This window comes from Passer montanus, unplaced genomic scaffold (genome assembly GCF_014805655.1).
Source record: "Passer montanus isolate IOZ18808 unplaced genomic scaffold, ASM1480565v1 scaffold53, whole genome shotgun sequence".
Lineage (NCBI taxonomy): Eukaryota > Metazoa > Chordata > Aves > Passeriformes > Passeridae > Passer > Passer montanus.
The window spans coordinates 6,258,833-6,285,755 of record NW_024370263.1 but is presented as its reverse complement, the minus strand read 5'-3'; the positions used below and the strand labels follow the sequence as shown (position 1 = coordinate 6,285,755).

At 49.6% G+C, this 26,923-nt stretch overlaps 1 protein-coding gene across 9 annotated transcripts in view; it reads left to right on the top strand.

The window, feature by feature from the left end:
- The window catches only part of PITPNM2 (phosphatidylinositol transfer protein membrane associated 2), a 122,752-nt gene that overhangs the window by 91,661 nt on the left and 4,168 nt on the right, over positions 1–26,923 (top strand). For 5 of the 9 annotated variants that reach the window (XM_039724437.1, XM_039724435.1, XM_039724433.1 and 2 more), the window contains 16 exons: positions 2,329–2,573; positions 3,021–3,210; positions 4,227–4,346; positions 4,653–4,864; positions 8,909–9,084; positions 9,446–9,616; positions 11,543–11,692; positions 16,506–16,670; positions 18,413–18,616; positions 20,315–20,463; positions 23,086–23,202; positions 23,863–23,979; positions 24,255–24,403; positions 25,041–25,190; positions 25,267–25,450; positions 26,557–26,685. In XM_039724437.1, coding sequence (XP_039580371.1) covers positions 2,329–2,573; positions 3,021–3,210; positions 4,227–4,346; positions 4,653–4,864; positions 8,909–9,084; positions 9,446–9,616; positions 11,543–11,692; positions 16,506–16,670; positions 18,413–18,616; positions 20,315–20,463; positions 23,086–23,202; positions 23,863–23,979; positions 24,255–24,403; positions 25,041–25,190; positions 25,267–25,450; positions 26,557–26,685 — 2,628 coding nt within the window. The remainder of the gene's footprint in view (positions 1–2,328; positions 2,574–3,020; positions 3,211–4,226; positions 4,347–4,652; positions 4,865–8,908; positions 9,085–9,445; positions 9,617–11,542; positions 11,693–16,505; positions 16,671–18,412; positions 18,617–20,314; positions 20,464–23,085; positions 23,203–23,862; positions 23,980–24,254; positions 24,404–25,040; positions 25,191–25,266; positions 25,451–26,556; positions 26,686–26,923) is intronic. The other 4 variants (XM_039724438.1, XM_039724439.1, XM_039724440.1 and 1 more) reach the window with 4 other exon arrangements.

Sequence of the window (26,923 nt, the reverse complement as noted above, 5' to 3'; positions counted from 1 at the left end):
TGGATGTGGGAGTGGGAGAACACGTTCTTGCAGCACCTAAGTGCAAAGGACAGCACTCAGCTGTAGCCCACAGCATGGAGCTGCTCAGAGTCGTGTTTGGAATCCAGTTATAGCACAGCCTGGGTCAGTACTCTGGGCAAAATAATGAATAAATAACACCACAGTGAGCCAGCCCAGCTTTCTGCACTTCAGAGTCCTGGTCAGACACCCTGGGCTGGCTGTTCTCGTGCTGCCCTTCAGCAGCTGCCTGTCTGTGCTGCAGGGGTGGTGCAGAGTGCCTGCATTGTGTCTGAGAGGTCCATCAAAGATTAGGAGTTTTGGAATTACTGTCTGTGCCAGGCTCTAAGTTCATGGTGGTTTGGCTTTTCCATAATAGACTGGGAGCTCAAGGGCCGTGAGGGGAGTGGGTGGCTGGGAGGGGAACAGCTCTGGCCACCTCAAAATAAGCAAGTCACAGCCCTAAGATTTCTCTTGGAGCTCAAGATGGCGTGGGAAACTTGTCTTCCTCAGAGTGCTGTGCAAACTCAACCCCCTCCTGTTTCTGCCTTCGTTTTAGAAAAAGAACAGACTTCAAAGCAAGATGAAAAAGACAGTTATTTGTAGTTGTTCACAAGCTGTCTGCTAAAATAGTATGAAATTCCTGTGCTACCAATTGCAATGATTTTCAGGTTAAAAGCTTCCCTCACTTGAAGGTGGTTCAGGATTTAGGTGTTTTAAGAGGCTCCAGATCTTACAAGGAAGTTCTAAATAGTTACCTCCACCCTTAAACTGATCAGCAGCTCCCCACTTCCTTCAGAGCAGAGGGTAATGAACTGAAAGGTGCCTCCAGAGCACTGCTGATAAACTTCTGCATGACCTGAGCTTGGTGACTCATGTTGTTCTCCAAATGAACACTTAAAACCCTTGTCTGGAAGCAGAAGAGGTGCTGAGACGCTTTGAGGGCTCCTCCTGTGCCTCCACCCAGGGAAGGGTTCACTGTGCAGGTGCTAAAACTGGAGTCAGAGGAGGTTTGAAGAGCAGACATGAAGACAGTGGAATTTTGCTAAATAATTCAAGGCCATTCTTATGCAGGAGGTCTGGAAAAATCATTATTACAGCCTTGGATGAGAATTTTAATACTTCTGGTGGGCTGTGTAGTAAGACAAGCTAAAACATTATCTGGCGAAAATGTGATGTAGTTGTTAGGCTGCTAATGTGTGCCTGGGCATGCTTTCCTCCCACCAGCAGGTCTGTCAGGGACTCAGCCACTGCTCAAAGGACAACAGGTGACTGAGGATGCTGGAATTAGAGCAATTTGCCAAATGAGAACACTGCTGCCCTCCATCCTTTCCTTGCCCCCTCTCAATGGAGCCGGGGGTTGCTCAGGATGTTCTCAGATGCCTCTGCTGGCACAGGGGTCAGGTACAGAAGGGTTTGCACAGATCTCACAGGTGTGGGATGGAGCATTTGAGTCCGTGTGGGAGCTGTAAACACTGAAAGCCCTGGTAGCAAATAGATATTAAAAATAGTTGCTGCTCTGTTGTGTTACAGTGTGTGCACATGGATGCTCTTGTTCCTGCCTGGGGCATCAGGAGTGGGCTTACAGCTCTTCTGGCAGGGCATTAATGATAAGGACACAATTCCCTCCTTCCCCCAGATTACAGCCTGTCTGTTTAGGCAAGGAATTGGTTCAACACAATAAGCAAATCACCTGGACAGCCAAATTATAACCCCTCACTATGTTCATGCAGCAGTCTCCCAGCCACATGCTGGCCATTCCTTGGGTTATGGGGTCATGAACTTTTTTCTTTTCAGTTCCTCTCTTGCAACAGTTTAAGCAAATCTGAAGTCTTATTTATAACTTCTGTGTTAGGCAAACATGCAATGACTGATCTTCCCACAACTTCTCAGTAACTTGCCACTTGCTGACCTGTTTGATCTCATTTCTTAATTTTGCTGAATGTGTTTCACTGCCAACTGCTGCAGCTGAGCTCAGCACCCCACAAAAAACAACACCCATCTCTTATTTCTGTATTTTTCCACCTTAATATACACAAGGATGTCTTTACTGCTGCCATGTTTTACCTGAATACAATTTTATGCAGTTTTTTTTTTAATTTTTACTTTCAGCATTCCTTCTATTTCTGACAAGTCAGACTGAGGCTATGTGTGCATTTGTGCATGCAAAAGTGTAGGATAAGAGACCTGAAAGGACTACTCAGGTTCTCAGTATTGTATTGTGGTGTATCTAATGGCCTTTGCCATTAATTAATTTGCCATAAATTAAGCACAAGTCACACCCCTTTGAAAAATGAGCGTTTCTCTGTGCTCTCTTCCATCCCCACCTAGGATGAAGCAGTGCAGCCATTAATGCAGCCAAGTAAAATCCATGTCCTCCTATTGGTCCTCCATGGAGGGAACATCCTGGACTCAGGAAGTGGTGACCAGAGCTCCAAGCAAGGGGATGTCAACACCATCACGACCGTGTTTGACACGGTGATGAGGGTGCATTACCCAGCTGCTCTGGGACACATTGCCATCAAACTTGTCCCTTGCCCAGCCATCTGCTCTGAAGCATTTTCCCTGGTGTCCAGGTGAGTTGATGCTCTTTTATCATGGAGTGGGGGTTTGTTTTGTTTTATTTGTTTCCCTGAGATGTTCTGCATGTAGCACTGGGAGCTCTGACCGTGCTTTGAGAATGCATTTATTAATGTCCCAGCCAGGCATTCAATCTCGATTTCATACTTAGCTGCAGTGAATACAGTAATCATGCAGCACAAGTTCTGAGATTGATTTATTCTAATTAATCCAATAAATACTAAGGATTTAATTCCTTGTCTGGAGGTTGTTCTGTCAGTGTAAGTATGTTGTCCTTGAAGATTTACGTTTGATGGGAGGGAAAGATTTATTAAGCTCTCACCCATTCGCAGAGGAATAAATGGCCTCTCTGTCTTGAGGCTTTTTTTTATGAACCACAACACTTGACTGTACTGCCTGCAAGTTGTTTTCCCCTTATTGCCACTGTCTCTTGCCTTCTGCAGCCTCAGCCCATACAGCTATGACGAGGGCTGTCTGTCCAACAGCCAGGATCACATTCCCCTCGCCGCGCTGCCCCTGCTCGCCACGTCCTCCCCGCAGTACCAGGAGGCCGTGGCCACTGTCATTGTCAGAGCCAACCAGGCCTACAGTGAGTTCATCAAATCCCAGGAGGGCACCTCCTTCAATGGCCAGGTGAGCCAGGGGCTGCTCAGGCCACTGCCAGAGGAAGGACAAGGGAAGCAATTTCCTTCTGAAATTCTCTCTGCCATAAATCTCTCAGGAGGGATGGAAATGTGACAGTGCTGGGCTGCAATAAGGAAGTGCTGTGCTTTCCATTCCTTTCCTTCTGAGAGGGAGAGATTATTGCTTGTGCTCTGTCCTGAACCTTTGGGATTCGAAGCAAAGCCTGAGTTTGTGTTCAGAAATGAAGCTCCAAAGCTGTGAAGTTAATCAGGTTTCAGTGTGACACAACTTGCCTGAGCAGGAATGTTGCCTTTGTTACTAAACATGGTCTCGTCCCCATTGCAAACCAAGGCTGTTTAAGCATTCCTGGCTTTAAAGGACCTTCAGCAGCTCATGCTGGAGCTGTCACACCCATGGGTTTATTTTTTGAGGCTGCGTAGCTACTGCACCTCATAATGAACACAACTGAGCCTCACACCTCTGAGCAAAGTGACTCCCCAGCCCCACAAGGGCAGACATTAGAGGAGCTGTGACACTGCACTGCTGTCATGTGGTTTATTCACTCTGAGCTTCTTCCCAGCCAGCCCTCTCCTGCCCAGGGATCTTGGTGCTTTTCTGTGCCTGTCTGCTCACACCCTTGCAGGCAGAACACTGTTACCCCTCGGGATACAAATGGGCAGAAGCTTCCCTGAGGTAGCACAGGCAGCTGGCAAGGGGGATCCAGCTTGCTTTCTGCAGTTAGCACCAGGATCAGGGCTCTGTGTTGCTGTCCTGTTGCTCCAGGTGGCTGGTGGGGACAGCCAGGACAGCTGAGCTGTGTGACAGAATGGGAGTCTGCAGGCAGTGATGGATTTCACTGGCTGAGCAGTTTTACTGATGAAGGCACTGGGCATCCTGTCACTCCAGCTTGTCCAGCTGTAATCCAGTCTAACTGTTAGTTCTGAACTGAAGTCAAGGGGCTTCTTTTTTTAATTTCCTTTTTATTCCTCCTCCCTGTCCTCCCCTGCTGCTGTTTCCTGTCTCAGGTCTGTTTGGTAGGGGACTGTGTTGGAGGGATCCTGGGATTTGATGCCTTATGCTACAGCAACCAGACCGTGTCCGAGAGCCAGAACAGCAGTCGGCGAGGGAGCGTGGTGAGTGTGCAGGTAATGCTGCTCCCAGCTCCTCCACAGAGCCTGCTTTGAGTAAGGATCTCCTGAAACAGCCAAGACTCTGTTCATTATCAGTGGCAGACGTGTCTTTGGGTGTCAGTTTGGGTGTGTTTGCTCTAAACAGGGATGTTTCACCCTCTGGTGTGAAGCATCACCCACACTTTAGGGAATGATTGGGCCTGAGATTCCGTACTGGCCTCAACTGGATCTTGGGGTAAATGGGGAAAGGAGGAGAGGAGGGAGGTGTTACCATGTGGGTGTATTCTTAATTCAGCTAAATCCAGACATTTCACATCCCAGGACACCGACCTTCTGTCTCCTGGGATAACAGTGAACAACAGCCACTGTTCCAGTGGCTCTAATCTGGAAGCCAGCAGACACCTCAGCAGGAGCAACATTGATATTCCTCGTAGCAATGGAGAAGATCCAAAGAAGCAGCTGCCACGAAAAAGGAGTGATTCATCCACCTATGAGCTGGACACGATAAAGCAGCATCAAGCCTTTCTTTCAAGGTAAGATGTAAGATTTAAAATTTGGAAGGAACAGATCCAGCAGTGTCCTGGAGCTGAGGGTGGTGTATCTGTGGAACCTGAGTGTTGCTTTGTCATCCTGTGATAAGCAAGGTGTAGGAAAACAATTTAGATTAGAGGGTTATCGATTTCAGTGTGTTGTATATGCAAAAAAATTAACAGCTTTTGCTGAGTGGCACTGAGAGAATCCAGCTTCTCTACTGCATCAGTGGTGCAATGGCACGAAGCCCTTTGAGCTGTTGTGTCACAGCCAAGGGAGCTGCTGCTCTGCTGTGCTCCAAGTGTGGGATGGAGGTCAGAAAGCAAATGGAGAAATCGTGTAAGGGAACTTGGAAAAAGCAGAGCTGGGAACCCAGCGTTGTATTCATTTTAAAGCATCACTGAAACCTGATTTTGAGTTATTCTGTCCCCTGCCAAGGCTGCTCCATTGCACCAAGGACATGTTTCAGGTTTGTTACTCACTGTTGAAGCCCCCAATATCACATTTTAAAGCTTTTTCAAATGGACATTCAGAAATGTGTCTGTTAACACAACCCATGGAATTTTCACAGCAGTCTGCCCATGGCCACTGGTCATTCAGGGATTATTTCTGTAAACCCAGAGGATTTTTCTGACTGAATCTTCTTCTTCAGCCTCTGAAACTGGACAGTCCAGAGCTTTTTCTCCTGTGGGCCTGGAGGAACTGTAGTCAATATGCTCTTAATCCCTCTTCTCTGATGTCCAGGAACTGGGGAGCAGTGTCCCCCACAGCAAACCCCATCACCTGCATTGCAGCTGCATCCAAGGCTGTTCCTTTTGCCTTGTGCTGAAGGCTTCCCCTGCATTTCTCCCCCTCCATCACTACTTGGAGTCATTGTTTTAGCACAGGGATTTATGTTATCCTGCCGTGTCAGGGCCCTTTGGTAGATGATTTATGGGAGAGAGAAGGTATCAAAGTGAATGTTGTTGGTGCACAGAGATAGGATATTCAGAAATACAGCTGCGTTTACAAAATCCCCAGTGAGGTTCTTGGCTATTTCCAGCAGGTTAATAAAAGGCAATCAGGCTCTTGTTCTTGCCTCCTCAAAACAGTCTCCTGTATTACAGGGAAAATATGAGTTGTGCAAAAATGTGCTGATTTTCCTCCTTGTTATTGACCTCAGGGGCACAGACTCAGTTAAGGAAATCAGGCTGGCATCTTGATGCATTTTTGCACCTATTTTAGAGTAAGTGCTGGGCCTGATGTGGATAATGGATTGCTCATTTTGTTGTTCCAAATAGCTTTGTGCTGGTCCTTCCTGTTCCATCTCTGAAGGGCTCTGCCTGCACCCAACATGCAGCACTTGTGATTCCCTGGCAAGAGCTGCTGGAATTCAGTGGGGTGACAGATTGCTGCATCTTCACTTCTTAGGAGTTTTATGTCTTTTTAAACCTCATTTAGACATTGGGCTAAAAATTAGTCTCTTCCCAGAGCTCAAAACCAGGATTCCCTCAGGGAAAGAGGCAGGTTGAAGCTGAGGTAGGAGCTGTCTCTGCATGTCTGTCACTCAGCTCTGTGGTGCAGGAGAGGCAGGGGAGCAGGGATTCACTCATCCCTGGTGCAGAAGAGGAGGCTGGGGAGGGATGCAGCTAAAGATGTTAGCAGAAGAGGCTGGGAGCAGGGATTCACTCATCCCTGGTGCAGAGGAGGCTGGGGAGAAGGAATTCACCTCATCCCTGGTGCAAAGGAGGCTGGGGAGCAGGGATTCACCTCATCTGTGGTGCAGGAGAGGCTGGGGAGCAGGGATCCCACTTGTCCCCTCCTGCATTCAGCAGGACATTGCTCCCATCCCTGTACCTTGTTCTCCCAGCCAGCACCAGCAGAAAGCCCATTGGCCTCTGCCATCAAGGAATGATTTTTCCCATGCAAAAACCAAGCCCTGGTGTGATGTGGCTTCGAGCAGGAGGTTGGCAGAACAGAGCCAAGTTTTCCTCCAGGGCTCAGCAGACGGGCAGCCTGGCACACAGGGACCTTTCTGTCCATGCCCACTGCAGATTTCAGCCTGTGCCAAAGACACTCATTTTTATTCATGTATCAGACCTACCCACTTCTCTGGGATAATGCCCAGCAAGCCAGAGCAGCATCTGGAGATTACAATCACACGTTTATTTTTAAATTCAGTCCTTCTGCACAACTACATTATTTCTGGCTGTGCTGTACTTGTATTATTGTAAATGAGTTGATTTGCTTCTGAAATCCATAAGCTCTTGTTTAATTAATGCACACAGTACATCTGCTGCTCTTTAAAGGGAGAACAGGGCACTGCAGGTTGCTTGGAGCATGACAGATCCAGAGTTCCCCTTGGCTCATTTCTTTTGATTGCTGAAAAGGCGATACCAAGTTCCCGGCAGAAGGAGTGAAGATGCCCAAATTGCTCCATGCTGTGCCTGCTCTGCTTCTTCCCTTCCCCAGGAAGAGAAGCTGTGGGAAGCTGTGTGGAATACACCAAACAGCCCCTGCACCCATCCTGCCATGGGGATGGGTTTTCCTCTGGAGCCTTTGTTGGAATCCCATCGCTGTCACCCTGCCTGCAGCAAAACCCAGCACGTTCTAAATGACTTTGCATTCCTCACACACAGCAAACTCACTGCCTTGCATCTTGTTAGCTAAAGCAATTGTAGCTCCACCAAAGGTGGCTTGTTCTCAGAGCTGTTTCAGGGCTGTGCAGCCTCGTTTGCATCACAGCAACAGGAGCAGGCTCATTTGAGCTGTCACTGCTGTAACCTCCCGTTCCTGCCGCTTTTGACACCGCTGTTTTGACTCCCCGTGATGTGTGTGCGTCTGGCATAAGTAACTTATCATTCCCTGCCTGGGAGCTGGGAGAGCAGAGCCGTGCCTGTGCGTGTGTGCAGCTCCAGGGGGAACGCAGCACAGCAGGAGCAGGAGGAGGTTCAGCATCCTCTGGGAACGGCGTTCAGCACTGGAGCTGTCACTGGGATTATTCCTTATTTGCCGTGGCAGGAAAGCAAAGTCTGCCTGAAACTCGGTTTTCTTCCCCAAAAGTGTGAGCATCTGCAGCTGCTCCCGGGTGGTGGCTGTGTCTGAGGGGTCTGTGAGCTACTGCTCTGTGCTGAGGATGGTGGAACAGCCCTGTTTTGGGACCACAGCAGTGCTGGGCTGTCACTGTCCTCAGAAGTGGCTGTGATGAGCCAGAGCTGTTGCACATGGGGATGTGACGAGTACAAACCACCTGGGGTTTTGTTTGGGGCCACAGGGCTGGCAGGAGACTGCTGGATATGCATCATTCCCAACTCCAGGCCTGTAAACCCTTTATCCAACCCATCTCTTATGATATCCATTTCTCCTACATGTTTTATAGAACCTGTTCTGATGCTTTTTTAAGTGTTTGCAAACACCCTCTTAAGGCACTGCTGGTACTGCCTTCAACTCTCTGCTTCTAAATATAATGAGATAACCCACTACAGCTACCACTGGAATCTGCACAACCTGGAGAGCAAGGAATTTGCAGCTTCGTGCTTTTGGGTGGGAATAGAAGCATCTCAGAAAGCCTTTTGTGAACCAGGTTATCAGTGTTACACATCTGTCATTTCACTGGCCCAGATTTAGACTGTAAAGAAGCAACTCTCCCAAATGGTGGATTTCCAGGATTTTCACCTAAGCAGTCCTGCTTCTTCTTCAGTGTCCAAGGAATATGTGAATTTAAATCTCTGTGTTAAACCTGTGCATTGCCCAGCCTGCACAACACAGAGGTGGAATTTTGCAAACAGATTTGACACCTGAGAGAAGGAGGAACAGCTGGACATGTTCTGTGATTTTGACTCCAAAGAAAAAAGCATTTTGAGGAGATAGTGTGTAAATGAACTCACCTGAAGCTTGATTTGTACATTTAAATGATGCCAGTGCAGTGGGGTCACTGTGGGTTGATTAGCACAGTTCCTTCACTGAAGAGATAGAAATTATATCCACTGTCAATCACTAATCCAGCCTTTGATTATGAAAACACAGTGACAGTATAATTCAGACTTTATTTTCTGTTCTTGTCCCAGTTTACATTCTAGTGTCCTGAGAAATGACCCCACATCCAGGAGATCCAGCAGCTCCACGATGCTGGATGGAGGAAATATTGGGAAGTTTGACTTTGAGATCACAGACTTCTTCCTCTTTGGGTCTCCCCTGGGTCTGGTGCTTGCGCTGCGGAAAACTGTGATTCCAGCTCTTGACAGTAAGTCCTGGTGCAAACTGCTCCCTTGGTGGGTGGTGTGGCACCTCCTGCTGCACTTGCAGGAGTCTGGTTAAACCCAAACATTTCTGTATCGTGTTTATTGCACCGTAAAGAAGCAGATCTCCCTGTGCTCTATGCACCACCGATTATCCCATTTCCAAACAGGAAAAGCACTGGGCAATTCTTGAGTCTGTAAACATTGTCATAAATAGTTTCAGTTGAATAAACTAGGAGGTGAGAGAGATGATAAATCTTTTGCAATTTTGTAACCTGACAGTTGTCCTTTTTAGAGACAAATATCTACAACATTCTAACAAGCAGTATTTTGATAGTTGAGGGGTTTTTTTCTTTGTCTTTTTAGTCTTTCAGCTCAGACCAGCTTGTCAGCAGGTCTATAACCTGTTCCACCCTGCAGACCCATCTGCTTCACGCCTCGAGCCTCTTTTGGAGAGGAAGTTTTACCTTTTGCCCCCCTTCAACATTCCCCGGTACCAGAGGTTCCCGCTGGGCGACGGCAACTCTGCTGTTCTGGGTGAGTCCCTCTGGGTCCACAGCAGCTGCTAAAGGGTTACAATTTACATGTCACATGAAGTTATCAACACAATTGGGAATGGTGAGAAGGAGAACTGGCCCTGTAGCATTAGCTTGTTCCTGATTTACCAGAATCGGAATTTTCTTGCAGTGAAATCAGTGCCTCGTGTCCTGTGTGCCCTGTGTTTGTCACACAAGGGCCTCCAGCTGCTGAGGGTCCTGAGCTGGTGACCTCTCTGTAAAGGCTTCTGTTTTACACCCAAACTGGTGCTTGTGATTGAGAGTGAATGAAACACAACTGAGTTGGCAGAATTTAGGACTTGTAGGACCAGAGAAGACTGGAGGGAGCAGAGTCTACAGTGAGATGATGAGATGATTTACTTGTTTGCATCCCATTTGTCTAATATTTGAATCATGCAGCACTAAATGAAAACTGTATAACTAGAGCTGGATAATTCTGGTGATCCTCTGCATCATTTTAAAGTTGAAAATCCAAAGAAGTGGCCTTCTATATGTACCAGTGTCTTTAAGTGTTGTAATTGCTCAGTATAGAGGTCTGATCTGTTAGATGGGCACAAACTAAACCCCATGTTTAATGAAGTGAATAAAATGCTTTCTGCAGGCCCCACTCACTTGTCAAATTTAGCCAAGATCTTGCTACAACACTTTTTAAAAATGGATCCACCCACAACTGCATTTGTACCCAGGCCAGTTACAACAGCTCAGGGAATCTATAGCAACTTGAAGAGCAATTTGCTTTTTGGGTGTATTCTAGGTATCAGCTGCAAGGGGCTTATTACAAAAAAAAAAAGCAGCTAAAGATGTTACCTTCTTTCTCTTAAATACATTCCAGAGCCCCTGTTCTCACTGAACCCAGAGGTAGAGGCCCCATTGACACCAAACCTGTGTTCTGGTTATCATTCTGTACAGCAGCAGGAATGTTAGAGCCTCCCTGGACCTCTGAGTTGGCTGTGTTTGGAGAGACACTTGCTATGCAGTGAAGTTAAACAGCAATTAGCTCTCCTATGAGAAGGGCAGAGTGATGGCAAAACCTCCAGGTCTGAGCCTTGTTATTTTAAGAGATACTGCTCTGCCTTCATGAATAAAACTGACAAAAACCAGTTTTAAATTATCTTTTTCCTGTAAGACAAAGCCTCTTCATTTGCTTATCAGAAAGTAACAGGCCATTCCTTTCCATTAGAGTCCATGTTGTGATGGACACATTACCCAGAAGGACTAACCATGATTCACCAAGCTGCTCCTGAAGTTACTGTTCACTGGAGGGCACTCCAGAAAAGTTAATTGCTGCTATAATTAAGCTGTATGTTTTGCTGATCACATAAAATTCAGGTGCTCAGTTATAATTGGTTTTGTACAAAACCTTGTGTAACACTGCTTGTGCACATCTCCTTGTGCAGGTAGCTTTTTTGGGAGCCCACAATTCAGAAAGCCTCTCAGGCTGTTTTTTCCCCCATTTTCCCATCTGTACTAAATGCTGGTCCCTGTTTCATTTCAATTGACTTGCAGAGTAAAATCAAACTCACATCCCTGCTTACTCCTGTGCTTTGCACTGTGTAGGCTGTGAGTCTGATTCTTCCCTTACAGCATTTTTTCCACTCATAGTGAAAAAGATTTCTCTGGATCTGCTGTGTATTTATGGATTTGGCTTAGAAGGGGGTGAAGATGCCTCCCATTTGTTGTGGAAATGCCATCGTTGTGTTCTCCTCTGCTCCCAGTTAATCTCTGATGTTGGTCTGTTTGGAAATCACCCATTTTGTTTCTTTTACTCTATTTGAAGGTTGTCTGTTCATTGAAGACTCATAATTAAGTGCTGGGGTGTAACTGTTTGTATGTTTAACACTTTGTGGCCGCATGTCTGTTGTTCTTTGTCCTTCTGTTATGTTTTTTTTTCCCCATCTGCTTCTAGTTGAGACAATCCAGAACAATCCCATCCTCCTCATGGAAAGTAGCCCTCTGGGTGCTCTCCAGCACCAGGACAGCTTCATGGAAACAAGTATCCCCGTTCCCGTACTGAATTGGCAAGATGTTTCCAATAAAAGTGCTGGTTGTGCTGAGTGTGTGTAATCTACACTTTTGTATTGTCTGTGGTGTTGGGTTCTTGGGGTCCTTTTTTGGAGATCACACTGTTGCCTCCTGGAGTTGAAACCTTCGTGCTGCGTCTCAGGCTGTGCCACACAAAATCACCACTGGGGATCACACCTGGCTCTGGGAGAGCCACTCTGGAAAAGGGCTTGGGGTTACAAACTCTGTCCCATTCTGGTGTTGGTGCTGGAGGGGAGCTGCTGCCATGCACAGCCTGGTTTGCTCCGTGCTGCTGGACAGAGCCTTTGGCAGAGACAGTCCCTGCTGGCCCTGCTCGTGTGGTGCTCACCAAGGGAGGATCCCTTGGGAAAGGGTGTCCTGCACTGTGCAGCTCCCCAGCAGCCACGAATCACCAGAAGTCCAATTGATGTCCATGTCACAGCAGATTTTGTCCCTTTGGCTGTTTCCTGTTTGGACACTCGTGGCTCTGCTGAGCACAGCACCGAGGCTTCCAGACCCCAGGGTGGCTCTGCGTGTTGGTTATTTAAATTAATTTCTTGTCTCCCGCCTTAAAAGCAAAGTTTGTTTTGCCTTATTTTCCATCATCAATGCTGCATGGCCTCATTTATTCTGATTGTGGCTGGTGCTACATCTGCAATTTTGATGAGATTTGCCTTTGTTTTGGTTTTTTTCTTTCCCGCGTGTCTCACTTGCCCGTTCTCGTTCCTTTCTCAGTGTTTTGCATTGAGAGCTGGGTTCTGCTGCCCTGTTTGTCTTTAACAAGCTGACCCTCACTGTCCCTGAGCAGTTTGGGCTCTTATGTGGTCATACAGGATGGCAACATGGCTGAGTTTTCCCAGGGGTCTCTCCTCTGCCTCCTGGAGGCGCAGAGGATTTTTAGGTGTGCAGTTGCCGTGTTGCCTGTGCTGTGAGGTTTGTGGTAAAGCAGAGGGAGAGGATCTGGTACTGTTAATTAACCACTTTGGAGGTCCCTGCTGAAATGCCATTTCCCTGTGAGCTGATTTCCCACTGCCTGTGGTCAGGACAGAGCCTGTAGAAGCATCCCTTGCCCATGCCCAATTAGATGGTCTTTAAGGTCCCTTCCAACACAAACCATTCCAGGATTCTATGACTTTCTGCTTTTTACATTGTGAGTCAAGACCACAATGTGTCCAAGCAGTTCTTGAAGTGAGTGTAGCAAGTGCTGAATCCCAGTTCAGCCACTGGACTGAAGGAGATTTCCAAAATCACCAGAACTTGTGACAGCAGAAATCTGTTCTTGGTGTCAGGGTAGTGACTGCAGAGTGCCCAGCACTGACCTCCAGTGTGAGCAGGGCCTGGCCTATGCTGAGTAGCTGCCTGGCTTTTCTGTGGTTTTTAATCTTTCTGGTTTTATTGATCTGTACATATTTTTTGATGGCTTTCAGTATTTTCTGCTTTGGTGCTCAGTCTCCAAATAGCACATACCAAAATCTGTCTTTCAGGTACCCCAAGGACTTACCTGATGGCTCAGGGCTGTTCCCTTATAAGAACATTGATAATTGAGTCCAAAAGTGAAAGATCACATCACCAAAATGAGTATTAAAGATCCTTAGGTAGGCCAAAACAAAAAAAGTGATTTGGCTTTCCATGTGCCCTCCCCTGGAAGTGCAGTTAGACCTTGGGCCATGGCATGGGTTGTGCCATGCTTTGCTGGGAGGGGGCTCAGGGCACTGCTCCAGCCAGGCTCCTCTTCCTCTCTCTGGTCCAGTGGCCCTGAGTCATCCCTGAGTCACAGGACAAAGTGCAGTAACCAAGGGCACCTCTGTCCTCGCCGAGTGACAGAGGAGCAGCTGGTCTTGATAAAGGTCTTGCTGCTGCTGGACCTTCTGGCTTCACTCTGGGCTTGCCTGGAGAAGCTCCCCGTGGCTGCCAGGACCTGAGCTGTGGCTGGGGATGCACCTCTGGGTGCAGGAGGCTTCCCATGGCTCCTGTCAGGAACTCCTGGCTGCAGGTGCTGGGGTCTGTCTGTGCCAGCATGGCAGTGCCTGTGACATCCCGCCCTGCTCACCACACTCCCCAAAAAAGCCTCCTTGGTTTCAGAGCTGCTGCTCAAGAACATGAAGCAGAGAACACACAAATTCAGGAAATGTGTTGTTAGCTTTGTGGGTTTTTTCTGCGAGTCAGGTCTCAGATTTTATTTGGAAGTTGCTGTCACTGCAGCTTTGGTGTGGAGGAAGCTTTTCTGAGTGGGTTGTAATGCATAAAACAGGTTTTTCTCCACATTTCCCACCCTGCCTTTTCCTGGCCTTTGTTTTTCTCAGAAACTGCCCTTTCTCAGGGACAGAGGGTGTGTGGCTTGGGGAAAGGGAGAAGCACAAGAGCACCTGAGTGGGCAGGAGCAGGGGAGCATTGCTGTCAGTGGCACCTTGTCCCCTGCAGAGCACATCCCTTGTCCCCTGCAGAGCAGACTCCTGCCACCAACACAGGCAGTGCTGAACTGAACTGTTCAACAGTGCTGAAACACCTCAGGCTGTCACAGGAGTGGGAATTGTTCCTCTGGTGACACCAGGATGGGGCTGGAATAGCTGCTGAGGTTGGGTGCTTTTGCTGCAAACTCATTATATTCCAAAATCCCTGGTCAGCCCAGGGAAACAAGATTGGCTGAAAAAGAGCAGGCCCAAAAATCTCACTGTTTCTTCCTTAATTCACTTTCTGGGTTCTGAAAAAGGAGCTGAAGTTGAGGCAGAGCTAAGTGAAGATGGGCTGATGGAGTCAAGGCTGTGGCCACCCCAGGCAGGCCACGCTGGGCCCAGCCTTTTCTCCTGGAGCACTCTTGAACTGATCTTCCTAATTCAAGCCACAGGTGCTTTAGGATAAAGCAGAGGAAGAAGTTCAGGTTTCTCTGGTGGTGAAACCTGAATCTGGCATTTTTCCTGACACAGACAAAGCCAAGCCTCTCCTTGCATCTGAGGAGGTTCGGGGAAGGTGTTGATCGTCACCTGTGCTGGGGCACCCCTTTGGTGACACAAGAGCAGGGCACAGGAGCATCTCATAGGCAAGAGAATGGAGAGGGAGAGGTGATCAGAGAAGGGAGGGTTGTTCCAGGTCTCCCAGGAAAGGGAATGAGACCCTTCACCCTTGAGGCATTTGTGGGGTTCAGTACAGCTCCTGTTTTCCACTTGGATTGCCTCTTCTTGCTCATGTTGGTGTTTTGTGCAGTCAGAAAACAGCACAGGCCTCGTGGGACCCGCTGGGTTGGGATCCTGGTCACAGCCTTGACAGCCAGCAGCCCAAGGCAAGGTGGAAAGAGGGGGAAAGGGCTGAGAAAGTGATGCTGCTGAGGGCCTTTCAGGCACAACGTGGGCTGTGTGTGCAGCTCATCATCAGGTCAGGCTCCTGCTAAGGCTCAGATCTCACAGTCCACAAAGCTTTTACACAGAGCAGCTTGTGGCCTGATTTTCCCTGCAGAGAACAGAACTCTTTTACTGACACTTAGCCACACATTTTCTGCTTCATACGTTCCCTCTCCCTGGCTGCAGCAGGATTTGTGTGGGCACAAACGCTGCTGCTGCGAACTGAGGGATTGGAGGGAGAAAATCAGTAGCCTCAAGCAAAAAAAGATTGATATTAAAATAAACCAATTGCTAAAACAACACCCCGTGTCAGCCGTGTGCCAGGATTAAATCCAGGGATAACTAAACAGGCTGGAATAGGTGGAGGGTGTTGATGTGTGGGAGTAATGTGCTCACATTCCTTGTGATATCTCCTGCCTGATACCTGGGAATAAATTCAGGTGCTGCTCCTCAAGTGCAGCAGAGATGGGCAACCTCAAACCCCTAATGAATTGCTTTGCTTTTGCATGTTAGTGCCACGCTGGTGCTGCCTGCTGTGAGCACCTGGTGTTGGCATTACAAACCCCTGCCCTGCAGGAGCTTGGGATATCCCATTTAATTGGGCCTCACAGCACCCACAGAGGGGTGGGTGCTCTCAGCTCTGTTCAGAGACAAAACTGAAATGCAGAGATTTTAACGTGGCTTTCAGCATCTCTTGTTTTGCCACTCCTGAGTGTTTGAGGTCCTTTTCCCTCTCATCTATGTGTAAGCTCCATGTGGCATATGGTCCATGTACTGAGGGGTTCGGCCTAACTTGGTAAACCTCAGGTTGGGATTTAAAAATCCAGACCTGCGTGTTGTACCAAAAAAGCTCTGTTTTCATAGAGCCTGAGTGCTCCCTGATCTGCTGACTCTGATGGGAGATACAAGTGCTCGGCACCAGACTCCCTTCAGTTGCCCTTTCTCCAGATTTATGAGTGTTGGCTGTGTCCTTCAGCAGTAAAATACAAGTCCAAATTTAGTCCCTGCCAGGCATGAAGATGTTTTCTTGATTTTTGCTTTTTAATAATGCTTCTATCTTGGAGAGATTCATTTAAATTTAAATATCTCAAGAAAACAAATACCTCTTTGTAAGGTTTTTTTTTGTTGTTTTTCTTACCTTGGTTATCTTGTCTTGATGTGAATGTATAAAATTGTGTATATTCACATCTGTATGTATGACACATGCTTGTTATTGCTGCTTGAACAAGTCTGCCTGGGTTTTTCTTTGGATCTGGTTTTTGAGCTACTTACTTTGCTTCTCTCAATCAAAGGCTGCTCCTCCAGCCACATGTCTCTGCCTGCTGTGCTATTTGCTTTCTTTTCTAACCAGAGCTCCAATGAAATGTGGGGTGTTTCTGTTTCATTCCAATCATCTCTGAAAGGTTTTTGCACCTACCAGCTTTGTTTGCCTCCTTCCTCCCCCCCGAGTTCATCTTGCCCAGCCTCTGTCTGTTGGTCTAATATTTTGATTTCCCTGTTTCAACTTTGTAGCAGATGTTGTTCAGTCTCATGGTGCCGTCTTCATGGAAAACGCGTCCCTGTCCACCCCCATTTCAGCCCCTCAGTTCAGGGGCTTCCGGAGAGCCAGTGAGATCAGCATTGCCAGCCAGGTCTCAGGAATGGCAGACAGTTACACTGCTTCCAACATAGCCAACAGTAAGTGTTGCACCCCTCCGAGGCTCTGCTCTGCTCCGGGCTGAGCAGCTTCTGTCCGTCCGTCTGTCCGGGGGGTGCTTCCCGTTCATGACCAAAAGCTCGGAATTATCCTGGTTCTGCCACACTCAGTGCCCTGTGTTAGCACATCCCCTGCAAGAACAGGGGGTGTGTGTGATGACCACGGCTGTGTTATGCATGTTGGACCTTGCTGGTGATGAATTGTTAAAGAGAAGATAATTAATAACTGTGGCTCTGAGCACCGTTTGGCTGCTGTGTGTGTGAGGGTTAATCCAGAGGGATGTGCCTGTGCTGCCATGGTAAGTCGTGCAGAACTGCTTGGGATCAGCACTTGAGACCAGATGGGTAATGCAGGATGTGGCTTGATGCAGATCCCTCAAATGTGGCCCACAAAAGCAGGGATGAGTAAGCCCCTCTGTAACGCTGAAAGGCAAGGACAGGTTGGTTCAGAACAGAACATTTATTAATTTGCATTAAAGATTCAGCTCTCCTGCAGCCTGCAGGGCAGCTTCCAGTCACTTATGACCCATTTCCCAGAGCTGAATGAGGAGTAAAAGGGATTTTTTATTTATTATTTTTCCCCAAGACATGTACAACTTCCTAACTAATGCAGTAGAGAAGAACAGACTTTGTTAAGTGGAGAAGAACAGACTTTGTTAACGGCTCAGCCCCTTCTTTGTTTCAGCTCAGGTATGAGATCAACACTGTGTCCTCAGGGACCTCTGGTAACTCAGACCAAAAGAAGGCTGAAAACCCAAAAAAAATCCACAAAAAAAACCAAACCAAAAACTAAAAACCATGCATGTGAGGAAATTTTCAGCCCAGACTCTGTTCACAGAAGGTCTCAAAAATTTATAGATACGTTCCTGGCACGAGTTGTGAATTACTCACTCCATCATTAATTGCTAAGGTTAATAAGGCTCCCGGAGGCAGGTATGAGCTGTTGAAGGTCTGTGGGCGCTGCTCAGGGGCTGCTGTAACCTCCTGCCCTGTTTGAGGCAACACTCAGCAGCAGAACCAAAATACCTTCTCTGACAAACGAGGCTTTCCTGCTCAAAGTGTGTCCAAGAGCCGACGCCGCACTCCCCACGTGCGTCCTTCTACTTGTCCTGACATCCTGCCAAGCACTGCTAAATAGGAATCTGCTGGGGAAGCAGCTCCTGGGGGAGAAGGTGTTTGTTTTGTGCTGCTTTCCCACCCACGGGGAGCTGCTGGGCTGGCACACAGTGGTGGTTCTTGGGGAGGTGTTTGTGCCAGGGTGATGCCCCGAGGCTGGCGTGTCCCACGGAGAGATCTTTGTCCTGAGCTGCAGCAGGGTTGGGTCACACAACACTCACCTCTGCTTTCCCCATGCTCTCCCCCTTGTGCAGCTTCTGCTTTGTGTAATTTATTCCTCCACACGGCCATCAAAGCTGTTCCTGAGATCAGGGAGGAAGAGTTTTCCTTTGACTCGGGAGTGTCCCCCGAGCTCTGGCTCTGCCTTTGCTGCTCTTGCTCTCAGCCTCGTTGGTGTGCTGGCAACGTGGAGCCGTGGCACTGAGGGCTGGATGTGATCCGTGCTTATCCCCAGGGAGAGCTGGAGGGGCACTGCAAAACCACAGCTCCCTCCCAGGAGCCTCCCTAGGGGTGCAGCTCCCCTGGTGCCGTGAGTTTGTGGAGGATGAAATCAGTGTGTGCCATAGTAATAAGTGATTTCTGCTTCTTTTTTTTATTTTTCCTTTTAGAAACCAAACACCACTTTTATCATTGTAGGGGGTTTAGCCTTCTGTCCCAACTTGCCCTCCCTCACAAATCCCCTACCCAAACCTCATTCAGGAGGAGTAGGCAGCATAAACACGAAATGCCTGCCAAGGGAAGGAAGCTGAAAGGGCCACGGAGCCGGGCTGCAGGCTGTGCTCTTCGGATACCAGACCTGGACATCAAGACAGGTATTCTGGAGAGATCCACTCCTGTCAGCCTCCTCTCTCATTTGGTAGTCACAGAACTTCACAACAAATCTCTGCGCTTCACTGAGGCACTTGCAGTTTCTGATTGCATCTTAACAAGTATTTCTGTCACTTTGTCCTGAAGATCCATCATAACACCGCTAACAACTTGGCAGGAGCAGGAATTCTTCTGGGCAGAGCTGAGGGGACAACGCTTCTGCCTCCACCGCTGTCTTTTGAGCATGGAAGAGTCAATCCTGTCTGCTCCCTGTAAAGAATCTGAAATTACCCAAGCTGGGGACTTGCATGAGCAATGAAAGTTGGGACATGACCAGGAGCTGTCAGTTTGGAAGGCAGGGAATCAGAAGTGGCTGCGAGGAGGTGCCTGTGAGCTCTGGAAAAGCCACGTTGATCTGTCAAACCTTGCTCCTCCTTCCCATGGCTCTTCAGAAAAGTGGGGACTATCAGGGTGAGGGTGGCCTGGCACAGCCAGGGCTGGGCCATGGGGATGTGCTGAATCCACGTCCCTCTGCATTTGCTGTGGTGGGAGCTCTGTGCAGGTCTGTGGAAGGAGCTGCTGGATCCATCTTTTCAGTTCAGCATCTGTGCTCATCCCCAGCCAGATTTCCCTTTGCAGAGGGGTGTGTTGGATTGTACCTTAAACCTGGCAGCTTTCCTGGAAATCCTTAAAAAGGGAACATTGTCACAGAGACAAACCAAGCTTGAGGAAGCCCTTGTCAAAGCCCCAGCTTGCATCCTGCATGCAAACACAAACAAAATTCTTCTGCTGCTCTCTTGATCTCCATCTTTCTTTCCTTGGCTGCTTTTCTGGGCTGGAGTGCACAGGGACTGAGGACTCTTTGCTGCTGGGAAAGCAGCTCATGGCTTTGGGGTCTGAGGCTTTGGACTGAGACGTGCTAATTTCCAGGGATTGGGGCAGGACGTGTGTGTGGGCAGAGCTCAGGGCAGTTGAGGTGTGGGGGTGTCCCGGGGTGAAGGGTGCCTGTCAGACACCTGCCTGTGAGTTGTTGGCTCCCTGAGGGAGAAACTTGTCTGTTTTGTTTGTATCCCTGCCCCCCACTAAATCCCAGTGTATTTTTCAGTCCCCCTTGCAATGAAGTCCCAATACTGGCAGGTACTTGTCTTGTTGTCCACCACAGAGGCTGTGCCCCTGGGAAGGCTGGGCTGCAGTCTCTGTTGCCTGTACCATGGTAGCCCAGGAGGGCAATGAGGATTTGTTGGGGACTGCCAGTCCCATCATCACGTGCCATATTCCCTGCCTTGTGGTGCCTTCTAGCATCCTGTGGATTCCCAGTATTCAGTCCTCTTTAGTGTGGCCAATACCTGGATGCAATTCCCTGGTGAAAGCTAAAGGAGTTGGAAGCAGGGCCGGAGAAGGGCAGAGCACACCCACCCTTCCTTCCTCCCACAGCTCCAGGGAGATGCAGAGGAGCCTTGAGCCCCTTCCCTGGGGTCTGGACTAACAGGCAATTAACCCACCCTGCAGTGCCTTCCTCTTTGCCTAAACAAGGGAGAGCTCACTGCTGGTGGTGTGTTCCTCCCTTGGTGTGAGCAAACACCAAGCCTGGGGTCACCTGTTCCCCCCGAGCAGCAGGAGCAGCCTCCTGGCAAACCTGGATATGGAGCCCTGAAATCCCTTCTGTGAACCCTTTTGTCTGAAGGAGTGTTTTGTTTCTGTAGTTGCTGCCAAGTGGTGGGGAACCAAGCGGATCGACTACGCGCTGTACTGCCCCGATGCCCTCACGGCTTTCCCGACCGTGGCTCTGCCTCACCTCTTCCACGCCAGCTACTGGGAGTCCACGGACGTTGTGTCCTTCCTGCTCAGACAGGTACAGTCATCCCCTCTCCCTCATCTCCCTGGGGCTGAAAAATGCTTAGGGCTCTTTGTTTTTAACAGTGCACCTTACGTAAGACTTGTGGATGCATAGAGGTGAAAAAATACTCTTTGCCCCTGCAGATCCATTTTCTTCTCATTTTTTTTTCCTCACCTGTGGTGTTGGTGATGCTGCACACATACAGACTTCATGGATATGCTGTCACACCTGCTTGGTTTGGGGCTGTTTGGTTTTTGGGCTCTTGCCATCAGAGCAGGTTTCAGTTGGGCACACTGGAGACCCATGGAGAGAGCCCAGGGCAGTTTCCTATCACATCCACAGTGGCAAAGGTCAGTGGCACTTGTTTCTTGAAGTGATCTGCATGCCAGGTCAGATCTCAAGTCTGAAACTGAAACTTCTCAAAGGACAAATAAAACCTGCACCAGATACAATAAAACCAAAGGGGAAGTTTTATATGAATTCAGCATGAATTGATAGGCAGAATGCAGTTCTCCATTTTGCCTTTCTAAGTTATTGTTGTCTCCTCTAGGAACTCACTGGGATTTAGTTCTCATTCCTGCAGCACAAAGCAGTTCTAGAGCCAGGAGAATGGGGATAGCTGGTGTCTGGAGTCTGACACGTCAGATTTTATCAACCTGTATTTGGCGTAAAATTTAAATTTACTGTCTAAAACATGTTTTTTCGCTAAAAGAAATATTTTCCCTTCAGTTCCTTGGGGATGAGGGGGAGTTATTCGCCTTAAAAAATATGAACTTCCCAGGGAATGACACTTGGAGCACAGAGCTGGAAAAAAACAAAACTGAAAGCAACTCTGTGGTTTGTGTTGCCCACTTCAGCACCGGGTTTGCTTTGCATTAGCTCAGCTGTTAAATCCTCCCTGTTCTCCTCCAGCCCCCTCTGCTGCAGCTCGCAGTTATTTATGATTCTGTTGGCAAACTTTCTTTCAGTGTTATCTTCCAAATAGTGTGAGAACCATGAACAGCAGCGGTGGCAGCTGAGCAGTGCTGATAATGCAGTGAGCCCCTTCTCTTCCCAGGCTGTGTCCAGGCTCTGCCTGCACACTCCTGCCTGGATGGTCCCACATCCAGCCCAGCCTAACAGGGCAGGAAGGAAGAGAGAACTCCTATTGTGCATGAGGGGGAACAGTCATGACAGTCTCATACACAAAATCTTCCACTTAGGAAACAGCCAGTTACTCAGATTCAGCCCAAACCTGGGTCTGCAGCACTGTGTGGTGTTTCAAACCTTGTGGCTTGAGTACCTGCAGGTACCTCTCCATCCATTCTAAGCCTGCTGGTGGCTGCCTGGGTAGTCTGGCACCCCTTGCCCAGTGCCTGTCTCTGTTCACTCCTCTTTGCCTTGAGACCAGGGTTTTTCTCATCTTTTGTCTTCTCGCTGTCCTTCACCAGCACCACACAACTGCTTCCCCTAATAAGGACTTGTTTCTAATGGCCTTTGAAAGTCATCTCTGGACAAAATGTAAAAAGAAGCTGTTGAATAGTTTTAGTCTCCAAAGATTAAATCTTATTAAAACAAGCCCAGATAGGATTCAAAATACATTCCTGATTTAAATAATTTTCAGTAAAATTTGTTATTTTGTTTACATTGGATTTCCATGAGCTCCTGCCCCAGCAAGCTCTTCCTCCCTGGGGTCCTTTTTCCATTTCCCTGGACGAAAACCAGCTTCAGCTCTGCAAAGAGAGGTGACCCATGTCAGCCAAGCTCAGCTGGAGAGCTGCTGACCTTACAGAGCATGTTCAAGACCTTGCAAAAGAGCCCACAATTAGGAGGCTTCTTAATTTTTTGGTCACTAAGGACTACTGGCAATTTTGGAGTTCTATGTGCAGGGTCACCTCCCAGTCCTGCAGAGTCTTTGAGCTGTCCCCCAGCCTTTGGGTGTTATTCTTCCATTCTAGAAGTTAAGAGCAACCTAGGTAGGAGTTAACCCTCCTCTCTGCATGTTCCTGCCTCCCATCTCCATCCATGCCCTGGTGACAGGCAGGAATTGCCCCACAGAACTGGCTGGTTGGCAGTGTCCCACCAGCACAAAGTCCTGGAGTTCTGTCAGCCAGGATGGACAGACAGCCTGGGCTCTGCCTCACATGCAGCCAAGCCGGACCCCTGTGTGCCTCCACAGGGGTCAGGTCAGTGAGAGGAGCCACGGGACAAGAGTTGGGAATTTCAGTAGGAATTAGAAATGAGCTGAAGGAACTGTCGGCATGCAGCCAGTCAGAGCAGCTGGTGCTGGATCTGCTGTGCAATGGGGAGGACTCCAGTGCCCCTGCAGACCGTGGGAAGGGACTAATGGATCCCTGGAGGAAGGGCAGGTATCTCAGTGCACAGCTCATCCCGCTGTGTTTGAGTCAGTTTTGTACCTCCTGACAATCCAAAAAGCCTCCATCCCAGCCAGGATGAAGTCAGCACTGGCCACAGGCTTTGCCAGTGCAGAAAAGGCCACTTGTCCTGTCCAGCCTGCAAGCTGCCAAGCCAAACACCCAGCAGCAAACTCAGGGGCCTCTCTCCAGGCACTGCCCTTCCTCACTGCAGGCTCAGGAGATGCAGAACAGCCAGGCAGGAGGAGAGGGCTGATGCCTTGGGGGATCTGTCCTCCTGCAGGTGATGAGACACGAGAACTCGAGTGTTCTGGAGCTGGATGGGAAGGAGGTGTCTGTCTTCACCCCCTCCAAGCCCCGGGAGAAGTGGCTCCGCAAGAGGACGAACGTGAAGCTCCGGGTAAGGGGGATTGTGGGGCTGCACAAGCTGCTCTGGTTTGGGCTGCACAAGCTGTTCTGAGGGCGTGGCACAGACAGGGGGTTGTGTTGCATTGCTGGGCTATTTAATGGTTATATCCTACCTGGGTGCCTGTAAAAGATGTGTGTCAGCAAGGTCTCCTCTTAGCTCGAGTCTGTTAAACACAGGAAGCGTTGGCTGTGGGTCAGGGAACGAGTCAGAATGGAACATCTTTCAAGGTCCAATAATACCAGTTCTCAGCTCAGTAAATGCCCTTTGCTCCCAGTAAAGTTTCCAGATTTTGAGAGGGCAATTCTGTGCTAGAACTAAAACAATATCAGCAGATTTCTCTGGCAGCTGTGTGTATTTCCTCTTAACTCCAGAGTGATAGAGTTAATAGAGAGTATCAGAATTGCACATACAGCCTGCCATGGAAATTGGCTCTTCAGCACTCCAATGCACCCATCAGTTCAGGGCACAGAGCCTCACCTCTGCCACAGGTCAAATTCTTTCCCAGAGCTGAGGGTGGAGTGGAGGGGGGAATGGCACAGAGAAACCCATGCTCCAATTTGTCCAGTTATATTTGGCATTTCCCTGTGAGGTTATCCCTTGCTGCAAACTGTTTATTTTCTTTTCCTTCTCCTCCCCTCTTGCCTCGTGCAGAACGTCACAGCCAACCACAGGATCAACGACACCATTGCTAACGAGGATGGGCCCCAGACCTTAACTGGGAGGTTCATGTATGGTCCATTAGACATGGTCACCCTCACAGGAGAGAAGGTACCGTGTGTGCTGGGGGCTTGTCACCATGTGGTGACAGCTGTGGGACAGAGGTAGAGCTGGTCAGTGCTCCCTCAGTCCCTGCTGGGGTTTGCTGGCCAGGTTCTCCTGCTCAGACTTGTGGGTGCCTCCCAGCAGGAGCAGCATTTGTCATCTCTGATGTTTGGGTGCTGCCCAGCTCAGAGCAGGGTCAGCCCTGCTGCCACCCAGAGGGGCTCGGGTGGGATGTCCCTGTGCCTGTCCTGCTGGGGGTGACACAGCCTCGCTGTCCCCAGGTGGACATCCACATCATGACCCAGCCACCGTCGGGGGAGTGGGTGTACTTTGACACGGAGATCAGCAACAGCAGTGGCAGGATTTCCTACGTGATCCCCGAGGAGCGGCGCCTGGGCATCGGCGTCTACCCCGTCAAGATGGTGGTCAGGTGAGGGGCCTGGGGCTTGCAGGAGGAGCAGAGGAATTGGATGGCTCTAGAGCATGGTCCCTCCTGTTGCTGGGTGGGTTCAGAGCCTGGTTTGCCAGCAACAGAGGCAAAGCCATTTGAATCTGCAGCTGTAAGGGGAAAATGCATGTTTTATTCTGGCTCCTGCATCACCACCAGCACGGGAATTGAGCTCCTGCTGCAGGAGCAGGTCTTGTGCACCACAGGGCCTCGTGGCCATCTGCAAAACTGCACGACTGAGCATATTTTAAAGAACATAAACTTGTTCTTGAGGGACAGGACTTTGTGATGATTCACAGCCCAGGGGCTCCAGCTCAGCTCCACTGCTGGTGTTGGGCTTTGGGAGGAGGAGGAGGGGAGCATCTTCTTGGTGGTGAGCCCAGCAATATTTTTCTGAGGGTAACTTTTGAGTCTCTGCTGCCAAGGAGTGCTAGTCCATCCCCACTTGAACACAGAGACCCTCACACAGTGCCTGTTCCTGCTCTAACCGAGGGTGGCATCACTGTTGGAGCCTTTGGGTCAGATGTGGGAGCTGCTATGGGCTCGTGGTGCTCCACAGGTCCTGTTGATGCCTTCTGCACATTTTGATGGCTCTAAACACCTGCATCCTTTCCCTCAGGGGTGACCACACGTTTGCTGACAGCTACATCACGGTGCTGCCCAAGGGGACGGAGTTTGTGGTGTTCAGCATCGACGGCTCCTTCGCAGCCAGCGTCTCCATCATGGGCAGCGACCCCAAGGTCCGCGCCGGGGCCGTGGACGTTGTAAGGTCAGGGCAGGGCCTGGGGCAGTGATCTGACACCGGCCGTGCTCCGCAATCCATTGACTCGTGCCTTTCCTTCCAGGCACTGGCAAGACCTCGGCTACCTCATTATCTATGTCACGGGCCGCCCTGACATGCAGAAGCAGAGGGTGGTGGCGTGGTTAGCACAGCACAACTTCCCCCACGGGATCGTGTCCTTCTGCGACGGGCTGGTCCACGACCCGCTGCGGCACAAGGCCAACTTCCTGAAATCCCTCATCACCGACGTAAGCCTGCCTCTGCTGAAACGGGATCGTGGCTCGGGCTTAGATTGCTCCTCGTCCAGCCACCGCTGTCAGCACCAGTCTCTTGGCAGCAATGTGACCTGCAGTGGAAGATTAATCTCTTCATTTTATTTTCATTCCCTTATTGCTCTACAAAAGTGTCTGTGCTGTTAAATTGTGTTGCCTCTGCTCTGCGCTGCTCCGTTTCATCACTGCTCCTCAAACCCCTCATGGAACAGAGGCAGAGCCTCCCTTCCCCCCACACATGCACTTTTTTCACCTCCTTGGTGGCTTTTTGGCTGCCTGTGGTGGAGGCAACAGGACTGAGAGGGGATGGAGCTGCTAAGGTTTTTGTGTCTGCCAGGTGAAGGAGCTGCCAGTGTCCCAAGCACTTGCTCTGCCTTAATTAGCAGGAAAAGCCTGTCCTTAACTTTCTTAGGCTCCCTTTTTGGCCTGAGTGTCAGTGGAGGGAGCAGCTGGCTCTCAAGTTGCTCTCTGGTCCTCCACAAGTTTGGGACCAGGGTCAGAAATTCTTTCTCCATCTCCCTGAGCTGTGGTTCTTGGCTCAAAGCTGGCCAGTGTGTGGTGGCACCAATGCCCACACCTCCCCTGCCAGCCCCTGCTCCAGCCCACCACAGAAGGGGTTGTCCAGGAGCTGCTCTCTGCTTGGACCAGAGGCAGAGGTGTCCCTGAAAAGCAGCAGGTTTTGCTGCCTGTCCCTTCTCCCTCTGCCCAGCAGGTAACAGCAGCTTGGCTGTGGAAGGGAACATTCCTGGCTGATTCCTGCACAGGTTTGCAGCTCCTCTCCCCCCGTGACAGCAGGGAAGTGTGCAGCATCCTTGCCCCCTGCAGACCTCAAGGGAAGGCTGTGGATCAGCGAGTGGAGATCTGCTCTTGTATCGCTGTCGCTCCTCTTGTCACGGCCTGTAAACATCCCCAGCTCTGTTAATTAGCACTTCCCTGGGTGGTCCATTATCCAGCTGGGAACTTGCATTAGTTCCAGTGACCTGAGATTCCCACAAATGCTATTGGAAAAGCCAAATCCCAGCCTGCTGAGCAGCGCGGGGTGCCTGTGTGTTGTGACCCTGTGCTGCTTTCTGTCCCCCCAGCTGCACATGAGGATCCACGCCGCGTACGGATCCACCAAGGACATCTCCGTGTACAGCTCCATCAGCCTCCCGCCCACGCACATCTACATCGTCGGCCGACCCACCAAGAAGCTGCAGAGCCAGTGTCAGGTAGGAGCCAACCCAGCTGAGCCCTGGAGGTGCTGCCAAGGGCCTCCCACGGGAGGGAGGTGGGAATTTGGTCATCACAAGTCTGCTGACTGAGCCGACAGGGAACTGTCCCGGGGAGCAGGGCCACAAAATGGGTCTGAGCAGTTCCATGGGTGGTGAACCCAGCAGAGTGACCCTCTGTGGCTGCCAGTGGCCACAGAGGAAACGCGTCCCACCCCTCTAACGCCTGCCCTCCCCC